We start from the raw sequence: 25,952 nt of genomic DNA on the forward strand, positions 1-25,952 counted from the left end.
TATTCCGGCACTAACACACCCAAAATTGAATTTTTCATCGATGTTTTAATTTCGCGTGTCTGAAAACGGCTGCGAGGTTACCGTCTTTCCGTCGACTTTTCAATTCCAGTTTAAATGTCAATGTTTTGAATTTAATATCAAACCGTTTGTGGGTCAGTAGCGGCCCGTGGACGACTAGAACCTATTTAAAATTCGAATAATCCGGCATTACGTCCCCAAAATCAAATTTATCATTGATATTTTCGTTTCGCGACACCGAAAACGGCTACAAGGCTATAGCCTTTCCGTCGACTTTTCAATTCTAGTTTGAATGTTAATTTTCCGAATGCAATTCCAACCCATTGGGAGTGTAAGTTGGGACCCATGGGCGTCTGAAACCTGTTTAAAATTCGAAAATTCCGGTTGTAACCCAGCAAAATTTATTTTTTTATCAAAATTTAATTTCGCGTGACCGAAAACGGCTGCAAGGGTACAGCCTTTCGGTCGACTTTTCAATTCCAGTTTAAATGTCAATTTTCTGAATGCGATTTCAACCCATTGGGGGACCAGTAGGGGCCCATGGGTGCCTAAAACCTAATTCAAATTAGAATATTCCGAAGGCAACTCACCCAAAATTGAATTTTTCATCCATATTTTAATTTCGCGATACTGAAAACGGCTGCAAGGGTGTACCTCTTTCGTAAATTCTTCAATTATAGTTTAAACTTCAATTTCCGAATGCAATTTCAACCCATTGGGGGTGTCAGTAGGGACACATGGGCGTCTAAAACCTAATTTAATTTCGACAATTCCGGCTGCAAGGCCATAGCCTTTCCGTCGAATTTTCAATTCAAGTTTGAATGTCAATTTTCCGAATGCAATTCCAACCCATTGGGGCGTCAGTAGGGGCCCATGGGCGTCTAGAACCTAATTCAAATTCGAATATTCCGGCTGCAACTCACCTTAAATTGAATTTTTCATCGATATTTTAGTTTCGCGATACCGAAAACGTATGCAATGGTGTACCCTTTTCGCAAGTTCTTCAATTCCACTTTAAATGCCACTTTTCCGAATGCAATTTCAACCCATTGGGGGATCAGTAGGGGCCCATGGACGTCTAGAACCTTATCAAACTTTGATTATTCCGGCAGTAACCCACTAAAATCGTATTTTTCAACGATATTTTCGTTTCGCGACACCGAAAACGGCTACAAGGCTATAGCCTTTCCGTCGACTTTTCAATTCTAGTTTGAATGTTAATTTTCCGAATGCAATTCCAACCCATTGGGAGTGTAAGTTGGGACCCATGGGCGTCGGAAACCTGTTTAAAATGAGAAAATTCCGGCTGTAACCCAGCAAAATTTGATTTTTTATCGAAATTTAAATTTCGCGTGACCGAAAACGGCTGCAAGGGTATAGCCTTTCGGTCGACTTTTCAATTCCAGTTCAAATGAAAATTTTCCGAATGCAATTACAGCCCATTGGGGGGTCAGTAGGGGCCCACGGGCGTCTGAAACCTAATTCAAATTCGAATATTCCAGGCGGCAACTCACCCAAAATTGAATTTTTCATCGATGTTTTAGTTTCGCGATACCGAAAACGTATGCAATGGTGTACCCTTTTCGTCGACATTTCAATTCCAGTTCAAATGTCAATTTTCCGAATGCAATTCCAAACCATTGGGGGTTCAGTAGGGGCTCATGGACGTCTAGAGCTTAATTAAAATTCGAATATTCCGGCACTAACACACCCAAAATTGAATTTTTCATCGATGTTTTAATTTCGCGTGTCTGAAAACGGCTGCGAGGTTACCGTCTTTCCGTCGACTTTTCAATTCCAGTTTAAATGTCAATGTTTTGAATTTAATATCAAACCGTTTGTGGGTCAGTAGCGGCCCGTGGACGACTAGAACCTATTTAAAATTCGAATAATCCGGCATTACGTCCCCAAAATCAAATTTATCATTGATATTTTCGTTTCGCGACACCGAAAACGGCTACAAGGCTATAGCCTTTCCGTCGACTTTTCAATTCTAGTTTGAATGTTAATTTTCCGAATGCAATTCCAACCCATTGGGAGTGTAAGTTGGGACCCATGGGCGTCTGAAACCTGTTTAAAATTCGAAAATTCCGGTTGTAACCCAGCAAAATTTATTTTTTTATCAAAATTTAATTTCGCGTGACCGAAAACGGCTGCAAGGGTACAGCCTTTCGGTCGACTTTTCAATTCCAGTTTAAATGTCAATTTTCTGAATGCGATTTCAACCCATTGGGGGACCAGTAGGGGCCCATGGGTGCCTAAAACCTAATTCAAATTAGAATATTCCGAAGGCAACTCACCCAAAATTGAATTTTTCATCCATATTTTAATTTCGCGATACTGAAAACGGCTGCAAGGGTGTACCTCTTTCGTAAATTCTTCAATTATAGTTTAAACTTCAATTTCCGAATGCAATTTCAACCCATTGGGGGGGTCAGTAGGGGCCCATGGACGTCTAGAACCTGATTAAAAATCGAATATTCCGGCAGTAACCCGCCCAAAATTGAATTTTTCATCCATATTTTCATTTCGCGAGTCCGAAAATGGCTGCAAGGCTATATCATATCCATCGACTTTTTTATTATAGTTCCAATGTCAATTTTCGAATGCAATTCCAACCCATTGGAGGCGTCAATAGGGGTCCATGGGCGTCTAAAACCTAATTCAAATTCGAATATTCCGGCTGCAACTCACCCAAAATTGAATTTTTCATCCATATTTTAATTTCGCGACACCGAAAACGTCTGCAAGGGTGTACCCTTTTCGTAAATTCTTCAATTCTAGTTTAAATATCAATTTTCCGAATGCAATTTCAACCCATTGGGGGGTCAGTAGGGACCCATGGATGTCTAGAACCTAATCAAACTTCGATTATTCCGACAGTAACCCACTAAAATCGTATTTTTCAACTATATTTCCTTAGAGACACCGAAAACGGCTACAAGGCTGTAGCCTTTCCGTCGAATTTTCAATTCAAGTTTGAATGTCAATATTCCGAATGCAATTTCAATCCATTAGAGGGTCAGTAGGGGCCCATGGGCGTCTAGAACCTATTTAAAATTCGAATAATCCGGCAGTAACTTTCCCAAAATTGAATTTTCTATCGATATTTTGATTTTTTGAGACGGAAATCGGCTGCAGGGGTATGGCCTTTCCGTCGACTTTTCAATTCTAGTTCAAATGTCAATTTTCCGAATGCAATTTCAACCCATTAGGGGATCAGTAAGGACCCATGGCGTCTAGAACCTAATTAAAATTCGAAAATTCCGGCGGCAACTCACCCAAAATCAAATTTTTCATCAATATTTTAATTTCGCGATACCGAAAAGGTCTGCAAGGGTGTGCCCTTTTAGTACATTTTTCAATTCTAGTTTGAATGTCAACTTTTCGAATTCAATTTCAACCCATTGGGGGGTCAGTAGGGGCCCAAGACCGTCTAGAACCTAATCAAACTTTGATTATTCCGGCAGTAACCCATTAAAATCGAATTTTTCATCCATATTTTCATTTCGCGAGTCCGAAAATGGCTGCAAGGCTATATCATATCCATCGACTTTTTGATTATAGTCCCAATGCATTTTTCGAATGCAATTCCAACCCATTGGGGGCGTCAGCAGGGACCCATGGGCGTCTAAAACCTAATTTAATTTCGACAATTCCGGCTGTAAGGCTATAGCCTTTCCGTCGAATTTTCAATTCAAGTTTGAATGTCAATTTTCCGAATGCAATTCCAACCCATTAGGGGCGCAAGTAGGGGCCCATGGGCGTCTGGAACCTAATTAAAATTCGAACAATAAGGCAGTAACCCACCCAAAATTGTAATATTCATCCATATTGTAATTTCGCGAGACTTAAAACGGCTGCAAGGCTATAGCCTTTTCGTAAGTTCTTCATTTCTACTTTAAATGTCACTTTTCCGAATGCAATTTCAACCCATTGGGGGTCAGTAGGGGCCCATTGACGTCTAGAACCTAATTAAAATTCGAATATTCCGGCAGTAACCCGCCCAATATTAAATTTATTATCGTAATTTTGATTTCGCGAGACCGAAAACTGCTGTAAAGCTATAGCCTTTCATTCGATTTTTCAATTGTAGTTAAAAAGTCAATTCTCCGAATGCAATTTCAATCCATTGTGGGATCCGTAAGAGGCCACCAGCGTCCAGAATTTAATTTCATGTCGAATATTCTGACAGTAACCCACCAAAACTGACTTTTCTATCGATATTTTAATTTCGCGAGACCGAAAAAGGCTGCAAGGCCATAGCTTTTCCGTCGATTTTTCAATTCTAGATAAAAAGTCATTTCTCCGGAAACAATTTCAACCCATCGGGAGGGTCAGAATGAAGCCATTAGCGTCTAGCAAAATCGAAAACAGATTCAAGGCTATAGGCTTTCCGTCGATTTTTCAATTCCAGTTTAAATATCAATTTTCCAAATGCAATTTTTTGCCTATTGAGGGCGTCAGTGGGTGTACATGGGCCTCTACAAACTGGTTAAACTTAGAATATTCCGGCAGTAACTTACCTAAGTATCCATTTTTTCGATATTTTAATTTCGCAAAGCCGTAAACGGCTGCAAGGCTTCTCATCGATTTCATTAATTAAAGTTTTTTATGTCACTTCTACGATTGCAATTTTAACCAATTGGGGGGTCAGTAGGAGGCCATGAGCGTCTGGAACCGAATCTTAATTCGTGTATTCCGACTGGACACACCCAAAATTATTTTTTTATCAATGTTTTAATTTCGCAAGTCCAAGACGGCTGTTAACCGTCGATTTTTCAAAAGCTCCATGTCGATTTTTTTTAATGTCAGTTCAATGATATTAACTTAATGCCAGTTTTAGTAGTAATTCTTCGATTTCGATTTGCACCCTTTAGGTTTGTTAATTTGGTGGTAGGCCTATTTTTTAAAGATTTATTTTTTCCAGGTCTGCATTGGGCGTTGTGATATAACACGTCGCACCAGCTCCGCATTTCTCCTTCAGCGTTCGACTACGGGTGGAATTCATTGCTTTGTGCAGTAAAGGTACCGCCCATGTGACGTTTTGAAAGCCAGTGGTCTGGTTGGTTGAAGAAAAGGAAAAAAGGAAACCGTCTAAGCTTGGCCGTCTGTGATCTGTCATTCTTTCTTTAGCAAATGTTGGTAAAGGTCGCTGTGTCGAAGGGAGTCAAAGTTTTAGGCGGAGATTTTACAGGTGAAACTTTGGTGTACAAGTCGCAGTAAACAATGCTTAGCCGAGGTAGAATAAACTGTGTTGAAGTGAAGACAGTGTAATCAAAGCAATGGTACTTCTGTTGAGTAATTTTGTGGAGGAAGCATTCTTTGTTTTTTTGTTTAGGAAGCATTTCTCTGTTTCATTGAAAGGATGAGAAACCCCGAGAACAACGTGTGAGGAAATGATGTTATTCATCTTAGTTGGTATTGATTCGTGTTGGGTACAGCTGCATTGCTGCCTTTGCTTTGTTTTGCAGACTGTCTGGCTAGTGACAACTATTTTATAATGACTTCAGATAAATTTTCGGTAAGTTACTTTGTCGTGTAGTTGAAGTTTGTGACATTTTTTTGTTCAATCTTATTTGCTTTGTTTTTGTTTCAGAAACTCGACTAGAGGGGATGATTGCAAATCCATGGACACAAAGTTTCATCAACAGCCAGCGGACATTTTGTTCGGGTATCTCTTTTGTGTTTTGTTGTTGATACGTTTAGTTTATCGCTTGTTATCAGCTGTGTTCTTGTTTCAGAATTCATCATTCACCCAGCGGACATTTTGTGTGTGTGTTGTGTTTTGTCGTTGATGTATTTCGTTTATTCGTTTTAATCAGCTGTTTTCTTGTTTCAGAATTCATCATCATCCATCTAGAGGACATTTTTGTGTGTGTTTTGTGTTTTATCGTTAATATGTTTTGCTTATCGTTTTAATCAACTGTTTCTTGTATCAGGATTCATCATCCATCCAGCGGACATTTTGTTTGTGTGTGTGTTTGTGTTTTATCGTTGATGTGTTTTGTTTATTCGTTTTAATCAGCTGTTTTCTTGTTTCAGAATTCATCATCATCCAGTGGACACTTTGTTTTTGTGTTTGTTTATCGTTTATGTGTTTTGTTTATCGTTTTAATCAGCTGTTTTCTTGTTTCAGAATTCATCATCATCCAGCGGACACTTTGTTCTTTGTGTTTTGTTTATCGTTTTAATCTGCTGTTTTCTTGTTGCAAAATTCATCATCATCCATCCAGAGGACATTTTGTTTGTGTGTGTTGTGTTTTGTCGTTGGTGTGTTTTGTTTATTCGTTTTAATCAGCTGCTCTCTTTTTTCAGAATTCATCATCATCCAGTGGACACTTTGTTTTTGTGTTTGTTTTATCGTTTATGTGTTTTGTTTATCGTTTTAATCAGCTGTTTTCTTGTTTCAGAATTCATCATCATCCAGTGGACACTTTGTTTTTGTGTTTGTTTTATCGTTTATGTGTTTTGTTTATCGTTTTAATCAGCTGTTTTCTTGTTTCAGAATTCATCATCATCCAGTGGACACTTTGTTTTTGTGTTTGTTTTATCGTTTATGTGTTTTGTTTATCGTTTTAATCAGCTGTTTTCTTGTTTCAGAATTCATCATCATCCAGTGGACACTTTGTTTTTGTGTTTGTTTTATCGTTTATGTGTTTTGTTTATCGTTTTAATCAGCTGTTTTCTTGTTTCAGAATTCATCATCCATCCAGCGGACATTTTGTTTGTTTTATCGTTTATGTGTTTTGTTTATCGTTTTAATCAGCTGTTTTCTTGTTTCAGGATTCATCATCATCCAGCGGACACTTTGTTCTTTGTGTTTTGTTTATCGTTTTAATCTGCTGTTTTCTTGTTTCAGAATTCATCATCCATCCAGCGGACACTTTGTTCTTTGTGTTTTGTTTATCGTTTTAATCTGCTGTTTTCTTGTTGCAGAATTCATCATCCATCCAGCGGACACTTTGTTCTTTGTGTTTTGTTTATCGTTTTAATCTGCTGTTTTCTTGTTGCAGAATTCATCATCATCCAGTGGACACTTTGTTTTTGTGTTTGTTTTATCGTTTATGTGTTTTGTTTATCGTTTTAATCAGCTGTTTTCTTGTTTCAGAATTCATCATCATCCAGTGGACACTTTGTTTTTGTGTTTGTTTTATCGTTTATGTGTTTTGTTTATCGTTTTAATCAGCTGTTTTCTTGTTTCAGAATTCATCATCATCCAGTGGACACTTTGTTTTTGTGTTTGTTTTATCGTTTATGTGTTTTGTTTATCGTTTTAATCAGCTGTTTTCTTGTTTCAGAATTCATCATCATCCAGTGGACACTTTGTTTTTGTGTTTGTTTTATCGTTTATGTGTTTTGTTTATCGTTTTAATCAGCTGTTTTCTTGTTTCAGAATTCATCATCATCCAGTGGACACTTTGTTTTTGTGTTTGTTTTATCGTTTATGTGTTTTGTTTATCGTTTTAATCAGCTGTTTTCTTGTTTCAGAATTCATCATCATCCAGTGGACACTTTGTTTTTGTGTTTGTTTTATCGTTTATGTGTTTTGTTTATCGTTTTAATCAGCTGTTTTCTTGTTTCAGAATTCATCATCCATCCAGTGGACACTTTGTTTTTGTGTTTGTTTTATCGTTTATGTGTTTTGTTTATCGTTTTAATCAGCTGTTTTCTTGTTTCAGAATTCATCATCATCCAGTGGACACTTTGTTTTTGTGTTTGTTTTATCGTTTATGTGTTTTGTTTATCGTTTTAATCAGCTGTTTTCTTGTTTCAGAATTCATCATCCATCCAGCGGACATTTTGTTTTTGTGTTTGTTTTATCGTTTATGTGTTTTGTTTATCGTTTTAATCAGCTGTTTTCTTGTTTCAGAATTCATCATCCATCCAGCGGACATTTTGTTTGTTTTATCGTTGATGTGTTTTGTTTATCGTTTTAATCAGCTGTTTTCTTGTTTCAGGATTCATCATCATCCATCCAGAGGACATTTTGTTTGTGTGTTTGTGTTTTGTCGTTGGTGTGTTTTGTTTATCGTTGATGTGTTCTTTGTTTATCGTTTTAATCAGCTGTTTTCTTGTTTTAGGATTCATCATCCATCCAGCGGACATTTTGTTCTTTGTGTTTTGTTTATCGTTTTAATCTGCTGTTTTCTTGTTGCAGAATTCATCATCATCCATCCAGAGGACATTTTGTTTGTGTGTTTGTGTTTTGTCGTTGGTGTGTTTTGTTTATTCGTTTTAATCAGCTGCTCTCTTTTTTCAGAATTCATCATCATCCAGTGGACACTTTGTTTTTGTGTTTGTTTTATCGTTTATGTGTTTTGTTTATCGTTTTAATCAGCTGTTTTCTTGTTTCAGAATTCATCATCATCCAGTGGACACTTTGTTTTTGTGTTTGTTTTATCGTTTATGTGTTTTGTTTATCGTTTTAATCAGCTGTTTTCTTGTTTCAGAATTCATCATCATCCAGTGGACACTTTGTTTTTGTGTTTGTTTTATCGTTTATGTGTTTTGTTTATCGTTTTAATCAGCTGTTTTCTTGTTTCAGAATTCATCATCATCCAGTGGACACTTTGTTTTTGTGTTTGTTTTATCGTTTATGTGTTTTGTTTATCGTTTTAATCAGCTGTTTTCTTGTTTCAGAATTCATCATCCATCCAGCGGACATTTTGTTTGTTTTATCGTTTATGTGTTTTGTTTATCGTTTTAATCAGCTGTTTTCTTGTTTCAGGATTCATCATCATCCAGCGGACACTTTGTTCTTTGTGTTTTGTTTATCGTTTTAATCTGCTGTTTTCTTGTTTCAGAATTCATCATCCATCCAGCGGACACTTTGTTCTTTGTGTTTTGTTTATCGTTTTAATCTGCTGTTTTCTTGTTGCAGAATTCATCATCCATCCAGCGGACACTTTGTTCTTTGTGTTTTGTTTATCGTTTTAATCTGCTGTTTTCTTGTTGCAGAATTCATCATCATCCAGTGGACACTTTGTTTTTGTGTTTGTTTTATCGTTTATGTGTTTTGTTTATCGTTTTAATCAGCTGTTTTCTTGTTTCAGAATTCATCATCATCCAGTGGACACTTTGTTTTTGTGTTTGTTTTATCGTTTATGTGTTTTGTTTATCGTTTTAATCAGCTGTTTTCTTGTTTCAGAATTCATCATCATCCAGTGGACACTTTGTTTTTGTGTTTGTTTTATCGTTTATGTGTTTTGTTTATCGTTTTAATCAGCTGTTTTCTTGTTTCAGAATTCATCATCATCCAGTGGACACTTTGTTTTTGTGTTTGTTTTATCGTTTATGTGTTTTGTTTATCGTTTTAATCAGCTGTTTTCTTGTTTCAGAATTCATCATCATCCAGTGGACACTTTGTTTTTGTGTTTGTTTTATCGTTTATGTGTTTTGTTTATCGTTTTAATCAGCTGTTTTCTTGTTTCAGAATTCATCATCATCCAGTGGACACTTTGTTTTTGTGTTTGTTTTATCGTTTATGTGTTTTGTTTATCGTTTTAATCAGCTGTTTTCTTGTTTCAGAATTCATCATCCATCCAGTGGACACTTTGTTTTTGTGTTTGTTTTATCGTTTATGTGTTTTGTTTATCGTTTTAATCAGCTGTTTTCTTGTTTCAGAATTCATCATCATCCAGTGGACACTTTGTTTTTGTGTTTGTTTTATCGTTTATGTGTTTTGTTTATCGTTTTAATCAGCTGTTTTCTTGTTTCAGAATTCATCATCCATCCAGCGGACATTTTGTTTTTGTGTTTGTTTTATCGTTTATGTGTTTTGTTTATCGTTTTAATCAGCTGTTTTCTTGTTTCAGAATTCATCATCCATCCAGCGGACATTTTGTTTGTTTTATCGTTGATGTGTTTTGTTTATCGTTTTAATCAGCTGTTTTCTTGTTTCAGGATTCATCATCATCCAGTGGACACTTTGTTTTTGTGTTTGTTTTATCGTTTATGTGTTTTGTTTATCGTTTTAATCAGCTGTTTTCTTGTTTCAGGATTCATCATCATCCATCCAGCGGACATTTTGTTTGTGTGTTTGTGTTTTGTCGTTGGTGTGTTTTGTTTATCGTTGATGTGTTCTTTGTTTATCGTTTTAATCAGCTGTTTTCTTGTTTTAGGATTCATCATCCATCCAGCGGACATTTTGTTCTTTGTGTTTTGTTTATCGTTTTAATCTGCTGTTTTCTTGTTGCAGAATTCATCATCATCCATCCAGAGGACATTTTGTTTGTGTGTTTGTGTTTTGTCGTTGGTGTGTTTTGTTTATTCGTTTTAATCAGCTGCTCTCTTTTTTCAGAATTCATCATCATCCAGTGGACACTTTGTTTTTGTGTTTGTTTTATCGTTTATGTGTTTTGTTTATCGTTTTAATCAGCTGTTTTCTTGTTTCAGAATTCATCATCATCCAGTGGACACTTTGTTTTTGTGTTTGTTTTATCGTTTATGTGTTTTGTTTATCGTTTTAATCAGCTGTTTTCTTGTTTCAGAATTCATCATCATCCAGTGGACACTTTGTTTTTGTGTTTGTTTTATCGTTTATGTGTTTTGTTTATCGTTTTAATCAGCTGTTTTCTTGTTTCAGAATTCATCATCATCCAGTGGACACTTTGTTTTTGTGTTTGTTTTATCGTTTATGTGTTTTGTTTATCGTTTTAATCAGCTGTTTTCTTGTTTCAGAATTCATCATCCATCCAGCGGACATTTTGTTTGTTTTATCGTTGATGTGTTTTGTTTATCGTTTTAATCAGCTGTTTTCTTGTTTCAGGATTCATCATCATCCAGTGGACACTTTGTTTTTGTGTTTGTTTTATCGTTTATGTGTTTTGTTTATCGTTTTAATCAGCTGTTTTCTTGTTTCAGGATTCATCATCATCCATCCAGAGGACATTTTGTTTGTGTGTTTGTGTTTTGTCGTTGGTGTGTTTTGTTTATCGTTGATGTGTGCTTTGTTTATCGTTTTAATCAGCTGTTTTCTTGTTTCAGGATTCATCATCCATCCAGCGGACATTTTGTTTTTTTGTCTTTTATCGTTTATGTGCTTTGTTTATTCGTTTTAATCAGCTGTTTTCTTGTTTCAGAATTCATCATCCATCCAGCGGACATTTTGTTTGTTTTATCGTTGATGTGTTTTGTTTATCGTTTTAATCGCTTGTTATCAGCTGTTTTCTTGTTTCAGGATTCATCATCATCCATCCAGAGGACATTTTGTTTGTGTGTTTGTGTTTTGTCGTTGGTGTGTTTAGTTTATGGTTTTAATCAGCTGTTTTCTTGTTTCAGGATTCATCATCATCCATCCAGCGGACATTTTGTTTTTTGTGTTTTATCGTTTTTGTGTTTTGTTTATCGTTTTAATCTGCAGTTTTCTTGTTTCAGGATTCATCACCAGCCAGCGGACATTTTGTTTGTTTGTGTGTGTTTGTGTTTTATCGTTGATGTGTTTCGATTATTCGTTTTAATCAGCTGTTCTCTTGTTTCAGAATTCATCATTCATCATCCATCCATCCAGCGGACACTTTGTTTTTTTGTGTTTTATCTTTGATGTGTTTTGTTTATCGTTTTAATCAGCTGTTTTCTTGTTTCAGTATTCATCACCAGCCAGCGGACATTTTGTCTGTGTTTTGTGTTTGTTTTATTGTTGATGTGTTTTGTTTATCGTTTTAAAAAGCTGTTTTCTTGTTTCAGAATTCATCATCATCATCCAGCGGACGTTTTGTTTTTGTGTTTTATCGTTGATGTGTTTTGTTTATCGTTTAAATCCGCCGTTTTCTTGTTTCAGAATTCATCATCATCCAGCGGACATTTTGTGTGTATGTGTTGTGTGTGTGTTGTATGTGTGTTGTGTGTTTTTTGTGTGTGTTGTGTGTGTGTGTTTTGCGTGTGTGTTGTGTGTGTGTTGTGTATGTGTTGTGTATGTGTTGTGTGTTTTGTGTGTGCGCGTGTGTTGTGTGCGCTTGTTGCGTGCGTGTGTGTCACGTGTGTTGTGCGTGTGTTTGTCACGTGTGTTGTGTGTGTGTTGTGTGTGTGTGTTGTGTGTGTGTTGTGTGTGTGTTGTGTGTTTGTTGTGTGTTTGTTGTGTGTGATTTGTGTGTGTGTTGTGTGTGTTTTGTGTGTGTTGTTGTGTGTTGTTGTGTCACGTGTGTTTTGTGTCTGTCACGTGTGTTGTGTGTGTTCGGGCGTGCGCGTGTGTCACGTTTATGCGTGTGTGTGTTGTGTGTGTGTGTGTGTGTGTGTCTGTCACGGTTGTTGTTTGTGTTACGTGTGTTTTGTGTCTGTCACGTGTGTGTGTGTGTGTGTTTTGTGTGTTGTGTGTTTTGTTTGTGTCACGTGTGTTCTATGTGTGTCTCGTGTGTTTTGTTTGTGTCACGTGTGTTCTATGTGTGTCTCGTGTTTTTTGTGTGTTGTGTGTGTGTGTCTGTCACGTGTGTTGTGTGTGTGTGTCTGTCACGTGTGTTGTGTGTGTTACGTGTGTTACGTGTGTTTTGTGTGTGTCACGTGTGTTCTATGTGTGTCACGTGTGTTTTGTGTGTGTCACGTGTGTTGTGTATGTGTTGTGTGTGTTTTGTTTGTGTTGTTTTGTGTGTGTTTTGTTTGTGTGTTGTTTTGTGTGTGTTTTGTTTGTGTGTTGTTTTGTGTGTGTGTTGTGTGTGTGTGTTGTGTGTGTTGTGTGTGTTTTGTGTATGTGTCACGTGTGTTCTATGTGTGTCACGTGTGTTTTGTGTGTGTCACGTGTGTTGTGTATGTGTTGTGTGTGTGTTTTGTGTGTGTGTGTGTTGTGTGTTTTGTATGTGTGTTGTGTGCGCGTGTGTGTGCGTGTGTTGTGTGTGTGTTGTGTGTGTTGGGGCGTGCACGTGTGTGTGTTGTGTGTGTGTGTGTCTGTTGTGTGTGTGTTGTGTGTTTTGTGTGTGTGTTGTGTGTGTGTGTGTGTTTTGTGTGTGTGTTTTTTGTGTGTTGTGTGTGTGTGTCTGTCACGTGTGTTGTGTGTGTTACGTGTGTTTTGTGTGTGTCACGTGTGTTCTATGTGTGTCACGTGTGTTTTGTGTGTGTCACGTGTGTTGTGTATGTGTTGTGTGTGTTTTGTGTGTGTGTTGTTTTGTGTGTGTGTTGTGTGTTTTGTGTGTGTGTTGTGTGTTACGTGTGTTGTGTGTGTGTGTGTGTGTCACGTGTGTTTTGTGTCTGTCACGTGTGTTTTGTGTGCTTTTTGTGTGCTTTGTGGGTGTTTTTTGTTTTTTTATTTTGTGTTTTTTTTTGTGTTTTTTGTGTCTTTTTGTGCTTTTTGATCATTTTGTCGTTTTAATCAGCCTGTTTTCTTGTTTCAGATTGATCACCACCCAGCCGACATTTTGTTTTTTGTGTTTTGGTAATCGTTTTAATCTGCTGTTTCCTTGTTTTTTTCTCTTCATTCCTTTTGTTGTTATAATTGTGCTTTGTGTGTTTTATCGTTTAATAAACTTGAATAAAATTTCTCGGCTTCATTTTTTTATTGTTTTAATTAATGAGTCATCAAGTGGTTGGTTGTTTTCTCAAGCAGACTAGATAAAACATATCAGTTCTTCTGTAGAATTTGTAAAAGGAAAATTAAACAGCATCAGGTCAACCCGCGCCCCCTTCCCCTGATGCAAACCCGCGCCTGTCACAAACCTTCCTTTCTCTGATGCAAACCCGCGTCTGTCAAAAGTTTCCCTCCCCCTGATGCAAACTCGCACACAAGTCTCCCTCCCCCTGATGCAAATCAGCGCACGCAAGTCTCCCTGCCCCTGATGCAAATCCGCGCACGCAAGTCTCCCTGCCCCTGATGCAAACCCTCGCACACAAGTCTCCCTGCCCCTGATGCAAACCCTCGCACACAAGTCTCCCTCCCCCTGAAGCAAACCCGCGCACGCAAGTCTCCCTCCCCCTGATGCAAACCCGCGCACAAAGTCTTCCTCCCCCTGATGCACGCGCACACAAGTCTCCCTGCCCCTGATGCAAACCCTCGCACATAAGTCTCCCTCCCCCTGAAGCAAACCCGCGCACGCAAGTCTCCCTCCCCCTGAAGCAAACCCGCGCACGCAAGTCTTCCTCCCCCTGATGCACGCGCACACAAGTCTCCCTCCCACTGAAGCAAACCCGCGCACGCAAGTATCCCTCCCACTGATACGAACCCGCGCACAAAGTCTTCCTCCCCCTGATGCACGCGCACACAAGTCTCCCTCCCCTGATGCAAACCCGCGCAAAAAGTCTTCCTCCCCCTGATGCACGCGCACACAAGTCTCCCTCCCCCTGAAGCAAACCCGCGCACGCAAGTCTCCTTCCCACTGATACGAACCCGCGCCGAGAGTAGAAACTTCTCCCTCCCCTCCCAAATACGCAACAAAATGCAAAAATTTCATGAAAAACACTACAAAAAAATAAACAAAATATATCCATCTCCGCTGCAGCAGAATGAAGTTAAGTCTCGATGAAGCACCAAGCGCACGAAAGCACCTGCGTCAAATATAATTCGTAATTTTATTGCGAAAATACGTAGACAAAATATAAACACGCTAATATGGCGACAAATATGTATGAAAACAGAAAGTAACATGATCAAAACATAAGTTACTGCCAAACGAAAATATAGACGCTAATATTGCGACAAAACTGAAGCTTCCATATCAGTTGATCTTCGTCCGCCCCAATTTTACTTGTTTATCTGTAAAATAAAAAACAATAGAGCAGCATCAGGTCGTCACAATTTGCATCATATTTCACAATTACGTCAGAACATTACAACATGTAAAGACAGGATAAGGGCCCGTTAAACGGCCTTTCCATGTTGCTATTATTAAAACACAATTTATTTAAAGACTCATGTATAGTTAACATTCACTTGCCTTAACATACACGAAATTCAGAGTCCGCGGTGTTCACGAGAGACAATCCTTGAGGTAGAAGTTTGTTTCTCCTGCAATAAAATAAATGTTGTTGTTATTAAAACACAATTCATTTAAAGACTGACGTGTATAGTTAACATTCACTTGCCTTCAGTTTCAGTTGGACGAAATTCAGAGTCCGCGGTGTTCACGAGAGACAATCCTTGAGGTAGAAAGTTTTTTCCTCGCAAGCGGTGACGGAATATTCTCCTGCAATAAAATAAAGCTTGTTATTACGAAGTAAAAGAGACGCAGTGGTTTCGTAGGTTGTTTAGTAAATTAATAACCTACTTCTTGATGAAGTCTTCCATACAGCTGTGGTTTCATGTGAGCAGCGCCGGTGCCAAATTTCTAGAAAACAAATACAGTATCACATATATAACATGTCGGTTATACAATAACTGATGACGAAACACTGGTACAGGTTATATGGTGGAATAGTTACCTGTTCATCGATAAACGACTCGATCTCAGCAGTGAATAAATCAACCGTGTCTTGTGAGTGGCGCTGGTCGAAGGTTCTGCTTAAAAAATACAGTATGAAATAAATTGTCACTTTGCTAAAAAACAACAAAACAGTGTATCGAATATGACTGTCAACTTACTTTTGGGATGGTGTTGTAGAACACAAACTGGATTCCTTCGGGTTTTGTCTTCGCAGTTGCTTTTGATGCTTGACTGGTGGTGGTGGTCTGAAACAGAACTGAAGTTTAAGGAAGCGTTAACTTATAAGAAGCGCAACATAAACTTACACTAGATACGCGTACGTAATGTTTCATGCGTCGTTGAAAAACTGTATTATTCACGGCTTTCCCATTAAGTTGTTTGATGCTCGTCTGATGCTCCGACCAACATCTGTAACAAAACTGGCAACAGCATTCGAGTTCACGATTAAAGCAGTTTTACAAAGTAAGCACAATTAAGTGACATGCAAAACCGTATGTGCAACATGCCAAGGCAACATGCAAGAATTCGTAGCAGTAAAGGGAAAGTGCCTGTTTGTCTGTAAACAAGAAAATTACCTTTTTCTACTTTTTCTCTGCAGGTCATTGTTGATTTTTCGCTGCAGGTCATCCTGTCGCCGACAATTCTTTTGAAAGAGTTACTACAAAAAGAACAAACGTACCAATCAGTAAAGAAACATAGCGCAAAAACATATGTTGTTACAAAACATATTAAGCGTCATAAATCATGAATTAATTGAAACAAAACTCACTGGCGAAGTAAGACGTGATTTGGGTTTGCAGTTTTAAAATGTTGCAAAATGTGATTCCACAAGTGCAAAGATGCCTTGCCAGGATCCATTCTACGAAACATCTGTTACAAAACAAGACTGCAGATAAAATATAATTCAGGAACAATATTTGTTTGACATACAGAATAAACTAAAGATTTAGCATTCATCTGTTTATTTGAATTATAAACTGAAGATGTACTAACATGTGATATATTCGAAGGTTGGTCAGTGTGCCGCCATCTTGGCTCTGAGATTTTACTGCTGGAAAACGATTCCTACGGTCCAGCAAGACAACACAGGTCGAAGGTTCTAAATGAAAACAAAAATACAAAAACAACAATGTTATCAAATATCAGAAACAATTATCCTTCGTATGCGGCGAAGTGCCGTGCCTCTAAGGTTGTTTACTTACATCTAACATGGCCGCACACGAACCGGATTTCTGTACTGCTTTACAGGCTTCGGAACAGAAAGCAGAAACGTCGACAAACCAACATCTAAAAACAAAATGAAGTCAACCGGTGCATCAGTCAACCAATTTGTACCTACATTTAAGTTTACTGCAACAGACAAAGCACCAATCCGAAAATACGCATTAAAAATACCCAAAAATTATTAAAAACTAACTTACTGGAAAATTTGATGTGTTATACAGAAACGTCCGATGAAGATATGCCTCATCCAGTCCCACTTTTTTCAGCGGTAGTCCCTGGAACAAAAGTGAAAGCAAACGTAATATCTGCGCAAATTGTCCAAATGCTTAACATATCGGTAAAGGCTAAGCAGTGTGCATCTTAGATAGCCTCTAGTAATAAAATACAATTTATTGTTATAAATTTAAACAGACAGTGGCATAAGTTATATGGTGGATTAACTACCTGTTTATCGATGAACGACTCGATCCCAGCAGTCTTGAATAAATCAATCGTTTCTGGCAAGTGGCGCTGGTTGAAGAAAATTCTGCATTAAAAATAGAGCATGGAATATAACAGTCAATTTGATACAAAACAACAATGCAGTTTATCGAATGACTGTTGACTTACAACTGGATTCCTTCAGGTTTTTGTCTTCGCAGTTGATTTCGATGCTTGTCTGGTTCTGGTTTGTTGAACGTCTGAAACAAAACCCGAGTTTATAGAAGCGTTAACCTGGAAGAGTTTATCTTACAGAAGCGTAACTTAAACTTACATTCGATTTTCATGCGTTGTTGAAATATTTCCACTGGTTTTGCCATTGTGGAAGTGGTTTGATGCTCGTCTGATGCGCCGATAAACATCTGTAACAAAACTGGCAGCAGCATTCTACTTCACGATAAAAGCAGTTTTGCAAAGGGTTATACTTTTAACGTTGCTGGCAACCGAATAGTCAACTAAGCACAAGTGACATGCAAAACCGTATGTGCAACATGCAAGAATTCGTAGCAGTAACAGGAAAGTGCCTGTTTGTCTGTAAAAAAGAAAATTACCTTTTTCTACTTTTTCTCGGCAGTCCATTGTTGATTTTTCGCTACAGGTCATCCTGTCGCCGACTGTTCTTTTAAAAGAGTTACTGCAAAAAGAACAAACGTACCAATCAGTAAAGAAACATAGCGCAAAAACATATGTCGTTACAAAACATATTAAGCGTCATAAATCATGAATTAATTGAAACAAAACTCACTGGCGAAGTAAGACGTGATTTGGGTTTGCAGTTTTAAAATGTTGCAAAATGTGATTCCACAAGTGCAAAGATGCCTCGCCAGGATCCATTCTACGAAACATCTGTTACAAAACAAGACTGCAGATAAAATATAATTCAGGAACAATGTTTATTTGACATACAGAATAAACTAAAGATTTAGCATTCCTCTGTTTATTTGAATTATAAATTGAAGATGTACTAACCTGTGATATATTGAAATGTTGGTCAGTCTGCCGCCATCTTGGCCCTTAGATTTGACTGCTAGAAAACGATTCCTACGGTCCAGCAAGACAACACATGTCGAAGGTTCTGAATGAAAACAAAAATGCAAAAACAACAATTTTATCAAATATCAGCAATATTATCCTTCGCAGGAAAAAACAAACATCGACCAGCAAAAACATAAATTACAGAACTTACAGGCAAGACAAGATCAATATGCGAATCACAAGTGCAAAAATGCGTCGTCAGAATCCATTCTCCAAGACATCTGTTAAACAATTAAGATTGCCGATAACACATCATACAAAGCAATACAGATAAAACTATACGTTTAGCGTTCCAATGCTTATTTGATTTATAAATTGAAGTTGTACTAACCTGTGAAAGATTGGATAAAAAATGCCTTCTCCAGTTCCACTTTTTGCAGCGGTGGTCCCTGGAACAATAGGGATAGCAAACGTAATATCTGCACAAACTGCCAAATGCTTAACACATCGGTAAAGGCTAAGCAGTGCGCATCTTAGAAATACAATTTATCGGTATAAATTAAAACAGACAGTGGCATAAGTTATGTGGTAGAGTAAATTACCTGTTTATCGATGAAAGACTCGATCCCAGCAGTCATGAATAAATCAACCGTTTCTAGTAAGTGGCGCTGGTCGAAGAAGGTTCTGCATAAAAAATAGAGCATGGGATATAACAGTCAATTGTAGACAAAACAACAATGCAGTTTATCGAATGACTGTTAACTTACAATTGGATTCCTTCAGGTTTTTGTCTTCGCAGTTGATTTCGATGCTTGTCTGGTTGTGGTTTGTTGAACGTCTGAAACAAAACTGGAGTTTATAGAAGCGTTAACCTGGAAGAGTTTACCTTACAGAAGCGTAACTTAAACTTACATTCGATTTTCATGCGTTGTTGAAATATTTCCACTGGCTTTGCCATTGTTGAAGTGGTTTGATGCTCGTCTGATGCTCCGTCTGCAACAATCTGCAACAAAACTGGCAGCAGCATTCGAGTTCACGATAAAAGCAGTTTTACAAAGGGTTCTACTTTTAACGTTGCTGGCAACCGAATAGTCAACTAAGCACAAGTGACATGCAAAACCGTATGTGCAACATGCCAAGGCAACATGCAAGTATTCGTAGCAGTAACAGGAAAGTGCCTGTTTGTCTGTACACAAGAAAATTACCTTTTTCCACATTTTTCTCTGCAGGTCATCCTGTCGCCGACTATTCTTTTGAAAGATAGCGTAAAAACACATGTCGTTACAAAACATATTAAGCGTCATCAATCATGAATTAATCGTCCCTCATCGCCAAGTCTTCTTCGCCTTTGTTACTAAAGAAAAAACAATAGAAAGAAACTTCAAAACATCGACTAGCCAAAAACATAAATTACAACAACTTACAGGCAAGATCCAAATAAGATACACAAGTGAAAAGATGCCTCGTCAGGATCCATTCTCCAAGACGTCTGTTACATAAAACTATATTGTAGATGAAACATCATATAGAAACAATATTTTTGCAACATACAAAAAAACTTATTTATTTTATAAATTGAAGTTTTACTAACCTGTAAAAGATTGGAATGTTGGTCAGGCTGTCGCCATACTGGTTCCAAGATTTAACTGCTGGATCCATTCGGGCCTGCAAGACAGCATACGTCGGAGGATCTGAATCAAAAACATAAAAAGTGACAATGTTTTTTTAAACAAATCCTCCATAGGTTTGGTAATACCTACATTTAACATGTTCGCATCTGAACAGGATTTCTTCGAGGCATTTTACTGGCTTCGGAACAAGATGTAGAAGCGTATAGCTTGACGAACATCTGTAACAAAACTTACAGCAGCATATGATGTACATACGGTAATTACTTCTGTTATCTTTGTTCTATTGTTAACATTTTTATTCATGGTGTCAACTGAAAGAACACACGTGAAACGCAAAATTTAAAGTGTAACATGCCAAATTTCCATGCAAAAATTTAATACTTGCTGTACTACAACTTAACTTTGGGGTTTTATGCGGTAAACTATTTGTTGATGTTTCCCAACTCCAATCTTTCAGGTGGCAACGTAAGAAAATGCCAGAAAACCTGAAGCATAACGACCCAACATCATGAATTATAAAACCGTATTGCAGTCAACCTCGTGTCGTTTTTAGCAAAAAAAAACACCTGGAATATTTCGGTTGTGAAGTAATCGTTGGTCTCTCATCGCCCAAGCTTTCCGCGCTACGAGTTACTGCAACAAGATTGACATATAACAAACCTGGTACACACAAAGGAGCCATGCACCAAAAATATACAACAAACAATATCCAAGATTTATAATAAACGAAAAAACAAAACTTACGGGCAAGGGAAAATTTGAAGTGCAATGCAGAAAAGAGAAGTCTGGTGAATAGATGCCTCCTTCATCCGGTCCCAAACTCTGTTCCACAAAAAACAAACCGGTCTAGTTAACGTTTCGTATTTATTTTTGGCACGTACGTATTTAGGTCCACATTAGACCAGCTAGTTCAAATATAAACAAGTTACCTCCATCTTCCCGTTGTAATAATTTTCGGTCGCCTCTCATCGCCAACTCTTCTTCACCATAAGTACCTGAATTGGTCACACAAAGAAAAGCTTTTGTGATTAAAAAAAAAACTTACTGGCAAGATCAATAGTGATTTGATTCCGTTGCTATTGACACAAAGAAGTCTGATGAAGATATGCCACATGTTCCACAACCTCTGTTGTTGCACAAAGCACAAAACAAGCCGAGGTCACAAACTGCTACTGCATTCACAAAGAAAGCATCATCACGCTTTTGACGAACAGTATTACCTGTATCCATTTCTCTGTAAATCATCTTTGGTCTTCTCTCATCGCAGACTCTTATTCACCACATTTTGACTAAAAAAAGACGAAGTGAAAGAGAAAGTGTGATTTCGTAGGGTGGTTTAGTAAATTACCTATTTCCCATGCTTATTTGATTAATTGAAGTTGTACTAACCTGTAAAAGATTGGAATGTTGGTCAGGCTGTCGCCATACTGGTTCCAAGATTTAACTGCTGGATCCATTCGGGCCTGCAAGACAGCATACGTCGGAGGATCTGAATCAAAAACATAAAAAGTGACAATGTTTTTTTAAACAAATCCTCCATAGGTTTGGTAATACCTACATTTAACATGTTCGCATCTGAACAGGATTTCTTCGAGGCATTTTACTGGCTTCGGAACAAGATGTAGAAGCGTATAGCTTGACGAACATCTGTAACAAAACTTACAGCAGCATATGATGTACATACGGTAATTACTTCTGTTATCTTTGTTCTATTGTTAACATTTTTATTCATGGTGTCAACTGAAAGAACACACGTGAAACGCAAAATTTAAAGTGTAACATGCCAAATTACCGTGCAAAAATTGAATACTTGCAGTACTACAACTTAACTGTTGGGTCTTTACTGGACTTGAGGTCGCAGATTATGCGGTAAACCATTTGTTGATGTTTCCCAAATCCAATCTTTCAGGTGGCAACGTAAGAAAATGCCAGAAAACCTGAAGCAAAACGACCCAACATCATGAAATATGAAACCGTATTGCAGTCAAACTCATGTCGTTTTTAGCAAAAAATCACCTGGAATATTTCGGTTGTGAAGTCATCGTTGGTAATCTCTCATCGCCCAAGCTTTCCTCGGCACGAGTTACAGCAACAAGATTGGCATATAGCAAACCTGGTACACACAAAGAAACCAAGCACCAAAAATATACAACAAACAATATCCAAGATTTATAATAAACGAAAAAACAAAACTAACAGGTGAGGGAATATTTGAAGTGTAATGCAGGAAAGAGAAGTCTGGTGAATAGATACCTCCCTCATCCGGTCCCAAACTCTGTTCCACAAAAACAAACCGGTCTAGTTAACGTTTCGTATTTATTTTTTGGTACGTACGTATTTAGGTCCACATTAGACCAGCTAGTTCAAATATAAACAAGTTACCTACATCTTCCCGTTGTAATAATTTTCGGTCGCCTCTCATCGCCAACTCTTCTTCACCATAAGTAACTGAATAACAAAGAATTAAGACATTTTGGTCACACAAAGAAAAGCTTTTGTGATTAAAAAAAACTTACTAGCAAGATCAATAGTGATTTGATTCCGTTGCTTTCGAGACAAAGAGAAGTCTCTGATGAAGATATGCCACATGTTCCACAACCTCTGTTGTTGCACAAAACAAGCCGAGGTCACGAACTGCTACTGCATTCACAAAGAAAACATCATTACGCTTTTGACGAACAGCATTACCTGTATCCATTTCTCTGTAAATCATCTTTGGTCTTCCCTCATCGCAGACTCTTATTCACCACAATTTGACTAAAAAAAGACGAAGTGAAAGAGAAAGTGTGATTTCGTAGGGTGGTTTAGTAAATTACCTGTTTCTCGATGAAGTCGCCCATAGAGCTGTGCTTTCTATTGAGCAGCGCTGCTGTGAAATTTCTAGGAAACAAGTACGGTATCAAAAATAACATTCAGGTTATGGAATAGGTTGTGAAGAAACTGTGGCACAAGTTATGGTACAGGTAATTACCTGTTTATCGATGAACGACTCGATCCCAGTAGTCTTGAAAAAAACAAACGTTTCCAGTAAGTGGCGCTTGTCGAAGAAGGTTCTGCATAAAAAATATAAGTTAGTATGCAATAAAACAGTCTATTTGATTCAAAACAACAATACAGTTTATCGTATGACTGTCAACTTACAACTGAATTCCTTCAGGTTTTGTCTTCGCAGTTGATTTCGATTTTGTCTGGTGGTGGACTGAAACAAAACTGGAGTTTATAGAAACGTTAACTTGGACGAGTTAACCTTATAGAAGCAAACTTACATTGATTTTCATGCGTCGTTAAAATATTTGAACTGGCTTTATCATTGTTGAAGTGGTTTGATGCTCGGACAAACATCTGCAAAAAAACTTACAGCAGTTTTCGAGTTCACATTAAAAGTAGTTTCACAAAGTGTTATACTCAAGTGACGTGAAAAACCGTAAGTGCAACATGCCATGGCAACATGCGAGAACAACGAGAAGCTTGCTACTCGTCGCAACAACGAGAAAATGCATGCTTAAAATTCTAAGTTTGCTTGCAAACAACAACATCACCTGCAACTTTATCGCTTTGAGTCATTGTTGACGTCTCCCATGGCCGACATCTAAAAACACAAATGTACCAATCAGCAAAGAAACTTAGCACGACAACATTTGTTGCCACGAAACGGATTTTTTAAATAAAACTTACTGCAAAGTAAGACGTGCTATGTATTTTCAGCTTTTGTGTAGTCGTCCCTCATCACGAACTCTTCGTCGCAATGTGTTATGAAAGAAAAAACAACAGAAAGAAACTTGAAAATATCGACTAGCCAAAAACATAAATTACAACTTACAGGCAAGGTCCAAATGAGATACACAAGTGAAAAGATGCCTCGTCAGAATCCATTCTTCAAGACGTCTGTTACACAAAACAAGATTGCAGGTAAAACATCATACAGAAACAATACTTTTTTTGACATACAGAAAAACCAAACATTTAGCACTCTCATGCTTATTTGATTCATAAATTGAAGTTGTACTAACCTGTAAAATATTGGAATGTTGGTCAGGCTGTCGCCATACTGGCTAAGATTTAACTGCTGGATCCTTACGGACCTGTAGACAGCATAAGTCAAAATAAGGATCTGAATCAAAAACATAAAAAATAATAATGTTTTTTTTAAACAAATCCTCTTAGGTTTGTTAATACTTACATTAAACATATTCGCATATGAACAGGATTTCTTCACTGCTTTTTACTGGCTTCGGAACAGGTTGTAGAAGCGTAGATTGACGAACATCTGTAACAAAACTTACAGCAACATTTGATGTACATACGGTAGTTACTATTGTTATCTTTAAAAGTTCTATTGTTAACATTTTTATCCATGCTGTCAACTGAAAGAACACACGTGACATGCAAAATTTGAAGTGTAACATGCCAAATTACCATGCAAAATTTGAATACTTGCTATACTACAACTTAACTATTTGGTCTTTACTGGACTTGAGGTCGCAGATTATAAAGTAAACCATTTGTTGATGTTTCCCAAATCCAATCGTTCAGGTGGCAACGTAAGAAAATGCCAGAAAACCTGAAGCAGAACGACCCAACATCATGAAATATAAAAACGTATTGCAGTCAACCACATGCCGTTTTTAGCAAAAAAATCACCTGGAATATTTCGGTTATGAAGTCGTGTTTGGTGGTCTCTCATCGCCCCAGCTTTCCTCACCACGAGTTACTGCAACAAGATTGACATATAACAAACCTGGTACACACTAAGGAACCAAGCACCAAAAACATACAACAAACAATATCCAAGATTTATAATAAACGAAAAAACAAAACTTACGGGCAAGGGAAAATTTGAAGTGCAATGCAGAAAAGAGAAGTCTGGTAAATAGATGCCTCCTTCATCCGGTCCCAAACTCTGTTCCACAAAAAACAAACCGGTCTAGTTAACGTTTCGTATTTATTTTTGGCACGTACGTATTTAGGTCCACATTAGACCAGCTAGTTCAAATATAAACAAGTTACCTGCATCTTCCCGCTGTAATAATTTTCGGTCGCCTCTCATCGCCAACTCTTCTTCACCATAAGTACCTGAATTAACAAAGACTTAAGACGTTTTGGTCACACAAAGAAAAGCTTTTGTGATTAAAAAAAAAACTTACTGGCAAGATCAATAGTGATTTGATTCCGTTGCTATTGACACAAAGAAGTCTGATGAAGATATGCCACATGTTCCACAACCTCTGTTGTTGCACAAAACAAGCCGAGGTCACAAACTGCTACTGCATTCACCAAGAAAACATCATTACGCTTTTGACGAACAGCATTACCTGTATCCATTTCTCTGTAAATCATCTTTGGTCTTCCCTCATCGCAGACTCTTATTCACCACAATTTGACTAAAAAAAGACGAAGTGAAAGAGAAAGTGTGATTTCGTAGGGTGGTTTAGTAAATTACCTGTTTCTCGACAAAGTCGCCCATACCGCTGTGGTTTCTATTGAGCAGCGCTGCTGTGAAATTTCTAGGAAACAAGTACGGTATCAAAAATAACATTCAGGTTATGGAATAGGTTGTGAAGAAACTGTGGCACAAGTTATGGTACAGGTAATTACCTGTTTATCGATGAACGACTCGATCCCAGCAGTCATGAAAAAAAAACGTTTCCAGTAAGTGGCGCTGGTCGAAGAAGGTTCTGCATAAAAAATATAAGTTAGTATGCAATAAAACAGTCTATTTGATTCAAAACAACAATACAGTTTATCGTATGACTGTCAACTTACAACTGAATTCCTTCAGGTTTTGTCTTCGCAGTTGATTTCGATTTTGTCTGGTGGTGGACTGAAACAAAACTGGAGTTTATAGAAACGTTAACTTGGACGAGTTAACCTTATAGAAGCAAACTTACATTGATTTTCATGCGTCGTTAAAATATTTGAACTGGCTTTATCATTGTTGAAGTGGTTTGATGCTCGGACAAACATCTGCAAAAAAACTTACAGCAGTTTTCGAGTTCACATTAAAAGTAGTTTCACAAAGTGTTATACTCAAGTGACGTGAAAAACCGTAAGTGCAACATGCCATTGCAACATGCGAGAACAACGAGAAGCTTGCTACTCGTCGCAACAACGAGAAAATGCATGCTTAAAATTCTAAGTTTGCTTGCAAACAACAACATCACCTGCAACTTTATCGCTTTGAGTCATTGTTGACGTCTCCCATGGCCGACATCTAAAAACACAAATGTACCAATCAGCAAAGAAACTTAGCACGACAACATTTGTTGCCACGAAACGGATT

At 37.6% G+C, this 25,952-nt stretch overlaps 2 protein-coding genes and 3 long non-coding RNA genes across 12 annotated transcripts in view; 1 reads left to right on the forward strand and 4 right to left on the reverse strand.

The window, feature by feature from the left end:
* The window catches only part of LOC145218408 (uncharacterized), a 58,878-nt gene extending 45,391 nt beyond the window's left edge, over positions 1-13,487 (forward strand). The window contains exons 1-6 of one of the 7 annotated variants that reach the window (XM_080085818.1): positions 4,950-5,215; positions 5,360-5,542; positions 5,618-5,692; positions 5,763-5,792; positions 5,861-11,432; positions 11,502-13,487. In XM_080085818.1, the coding sequence (XP_079941944.1) occupies positions 11,663-13,318 (1,656 nt within the window). In that variant the 5' untranslated portion in view covers positions 4,950-5,215; positions 5,360-5,542; positions 5,618-5,692; ... (1 more) ...; positions 5,861-11,432; positions 11,502-11,662 and the 3' untranslated portion in view covers positions 13,319-13,487. Of the gene's footprint in view, positions 1-4,948; positions 5,216-5,359; positions 5,543-5,617; positions 5,693-5,762; positions 5,793-5,860 lie in introns of those variants that run through there. The other 6 variants (XM_080085817.1, XM_080085816.1, XM_080085819.1 and 3 more) reach the window with 6 other exon arrangements.
* A 1,010-nt stretch (positions 13,488-14,497) lies between these two features.
* LOC145219242 (uncharacterized) lies at positions 14,498-17,701 on the reverse strand. Of its 2 annotated transcripts, none has more exons than XR_013857903.1 (13): positions 17,341-17,701; positions 17,196-17,266; positions 17,031-17,112; positions 16,784-16,861; positions 16,565-16,649; positions 16,356-16,461; positions 16,132-16,232; positions 15,668-16,020; positions 15,521-15,607; positions 15,361-15,436; positions 15,207-15,266; positions 15,025-15,125; positions 14,498-14,947 (listed from the first exon to the last, which is right to left on the reverse strand). It is a non-coding gene; the product is annotated as an uncharacterized LOC145219242 (long non-coding RNA). The 2 variants fall into 2 exon arrangements; XR_013857902.1 differs by having other exon boundaries at positions 15,361-15,439.
* A 116-nt stretch (positions 17,702-17,817) lies between these two features.
* Positions 17,818-22,425, reverse strand: LOC145219240 (uncharacterized). Its single transcript, XM_080086628.1, has 20 exons — positions 22,361-22,425; positions 22,189-22,273; positions 22,055-22,120; positions 21,689-21,947; positions 21,231-21,609; positions 21,062-21,161; positions 20,893-20,961; positions 20,602-20,798; positions 20,417-20,494; positions 20,239-20,305; positions 19,802-20,157; positions 19,633-19,732; positions 19,466-19,530; positions 18,954-19,395; positions 18,809-18,879; positions 18,644-18,725; positions 18,433-18,490; positions 18,253-18,322; positions 18,036-18,141; positions 17,818-17,912 (listed from the first exon to the last, which is right to left on the reverse strand). Exons 11-14 carry the CDS (start codon positions 19,923-19,925, stop codon positions 19,367-19,369), a joined length of 318 nt encoding a protein of 105 aa, XP_079942754.1. The 5' UTR covers positions 19,926-20,157; positions 20,239-20,305; positions 20,417-20,494; positions 20,602-20,798; positions 20,893-20,961; positions 21,062-21,161; positions 21,231-21,609; positions 21,689-21,947; positions 22,055-22,120; positions 22,189-22,273; positions 22,361-22,425; the 3' UTR covers positions 17,818-17,912; positions 18,036-18,141; positions 18,253-18,322; positions 18,433-18,490; positions 18,644-18,725; positions 18,809-18,879; positions 18,954-19,366.
* Positions 22,426-22,494: 69 nt separating this feature from the next.
* LOC145219241 (uncharacterized) lies at positions 22,495-24,383 on the reverse strand. The gene is made up of 8 exons (XR_013857901.1): positions 24,314-24,383; positions 23,853-24,233; positions 23,683-23,783; positions 23,493-23,557; positions 22,939-23,261; positions 22,814-22,871; positions 22,644-22,725; positions 22,495-22,552 (listed from the first exon to the last, which is right to left on the reverse strand). It is a non-coding gene; the product is annotated as an uncharacterized LOC145219241 (long non-coding RNA).
* A 124-nt stretch (positions 24,384-24,507) lies between these two features.
* On the reverse strand, positions 24,508-25,880 carry LOC145219995 (uncharacterized). The gene is made up of 8 exons (XR_013857934.1): positions 25,561-25,880; positions 25,436-25,493; positions 25,268-25,347; positions 25,113-25,176; positions 24,985-25,053; positions 24,817-24,897; positions 24,680-24,745; positions 24,508-24,572 (listed from the first exon to the last, which is right to left on the reverse strand). It is a non-coding gene; the product is annotated as an uncharacterized LOC145219995 (long non-coding RNA).
* Between the last annotated feature and the right edge of the window lie 72 nt (positions 25,881-25,952).

Source organism: Phallusia mammillata, chromosome 3 (genome assembly GCF_965637545.1).
Source record: "Phallusia mammillata chromosome 3, kaPhaMamm4.hap1.1, whole genome shotgun sequence".
NCBI lineage: Eukaryota > Metazoa > Chordata > Ascidiacea > Phlebobranchia > Ascidiidae > Phallusia > Phallusia mammillata.

Excerpts from the sequence above, each read along its gene's own strand:
- LOC145219240 (XM_080086628.1), bottom strand. The coding sequence starts at position 19,925 with ATGTACATCATATGCTGCTGTAAGTTTTGTTACAGATGTTCGTCAAGC. Across the intron at positions 19,531-19,632 it reads AACATTCCAATCTTTTACAG|ACGTCTTGGAGAATGGATCC; the intron begins GTTAGTAAAACT and ends TTTATGTAACAG. Across the intron at positions 19,396-19,465 it reads ATCTTATTTGGATCTTGCCT|TAACAAAGGCGAAGAAGACT; the intron begins GTAAGTTGTTGT and ends TTTTTTCTTTAG.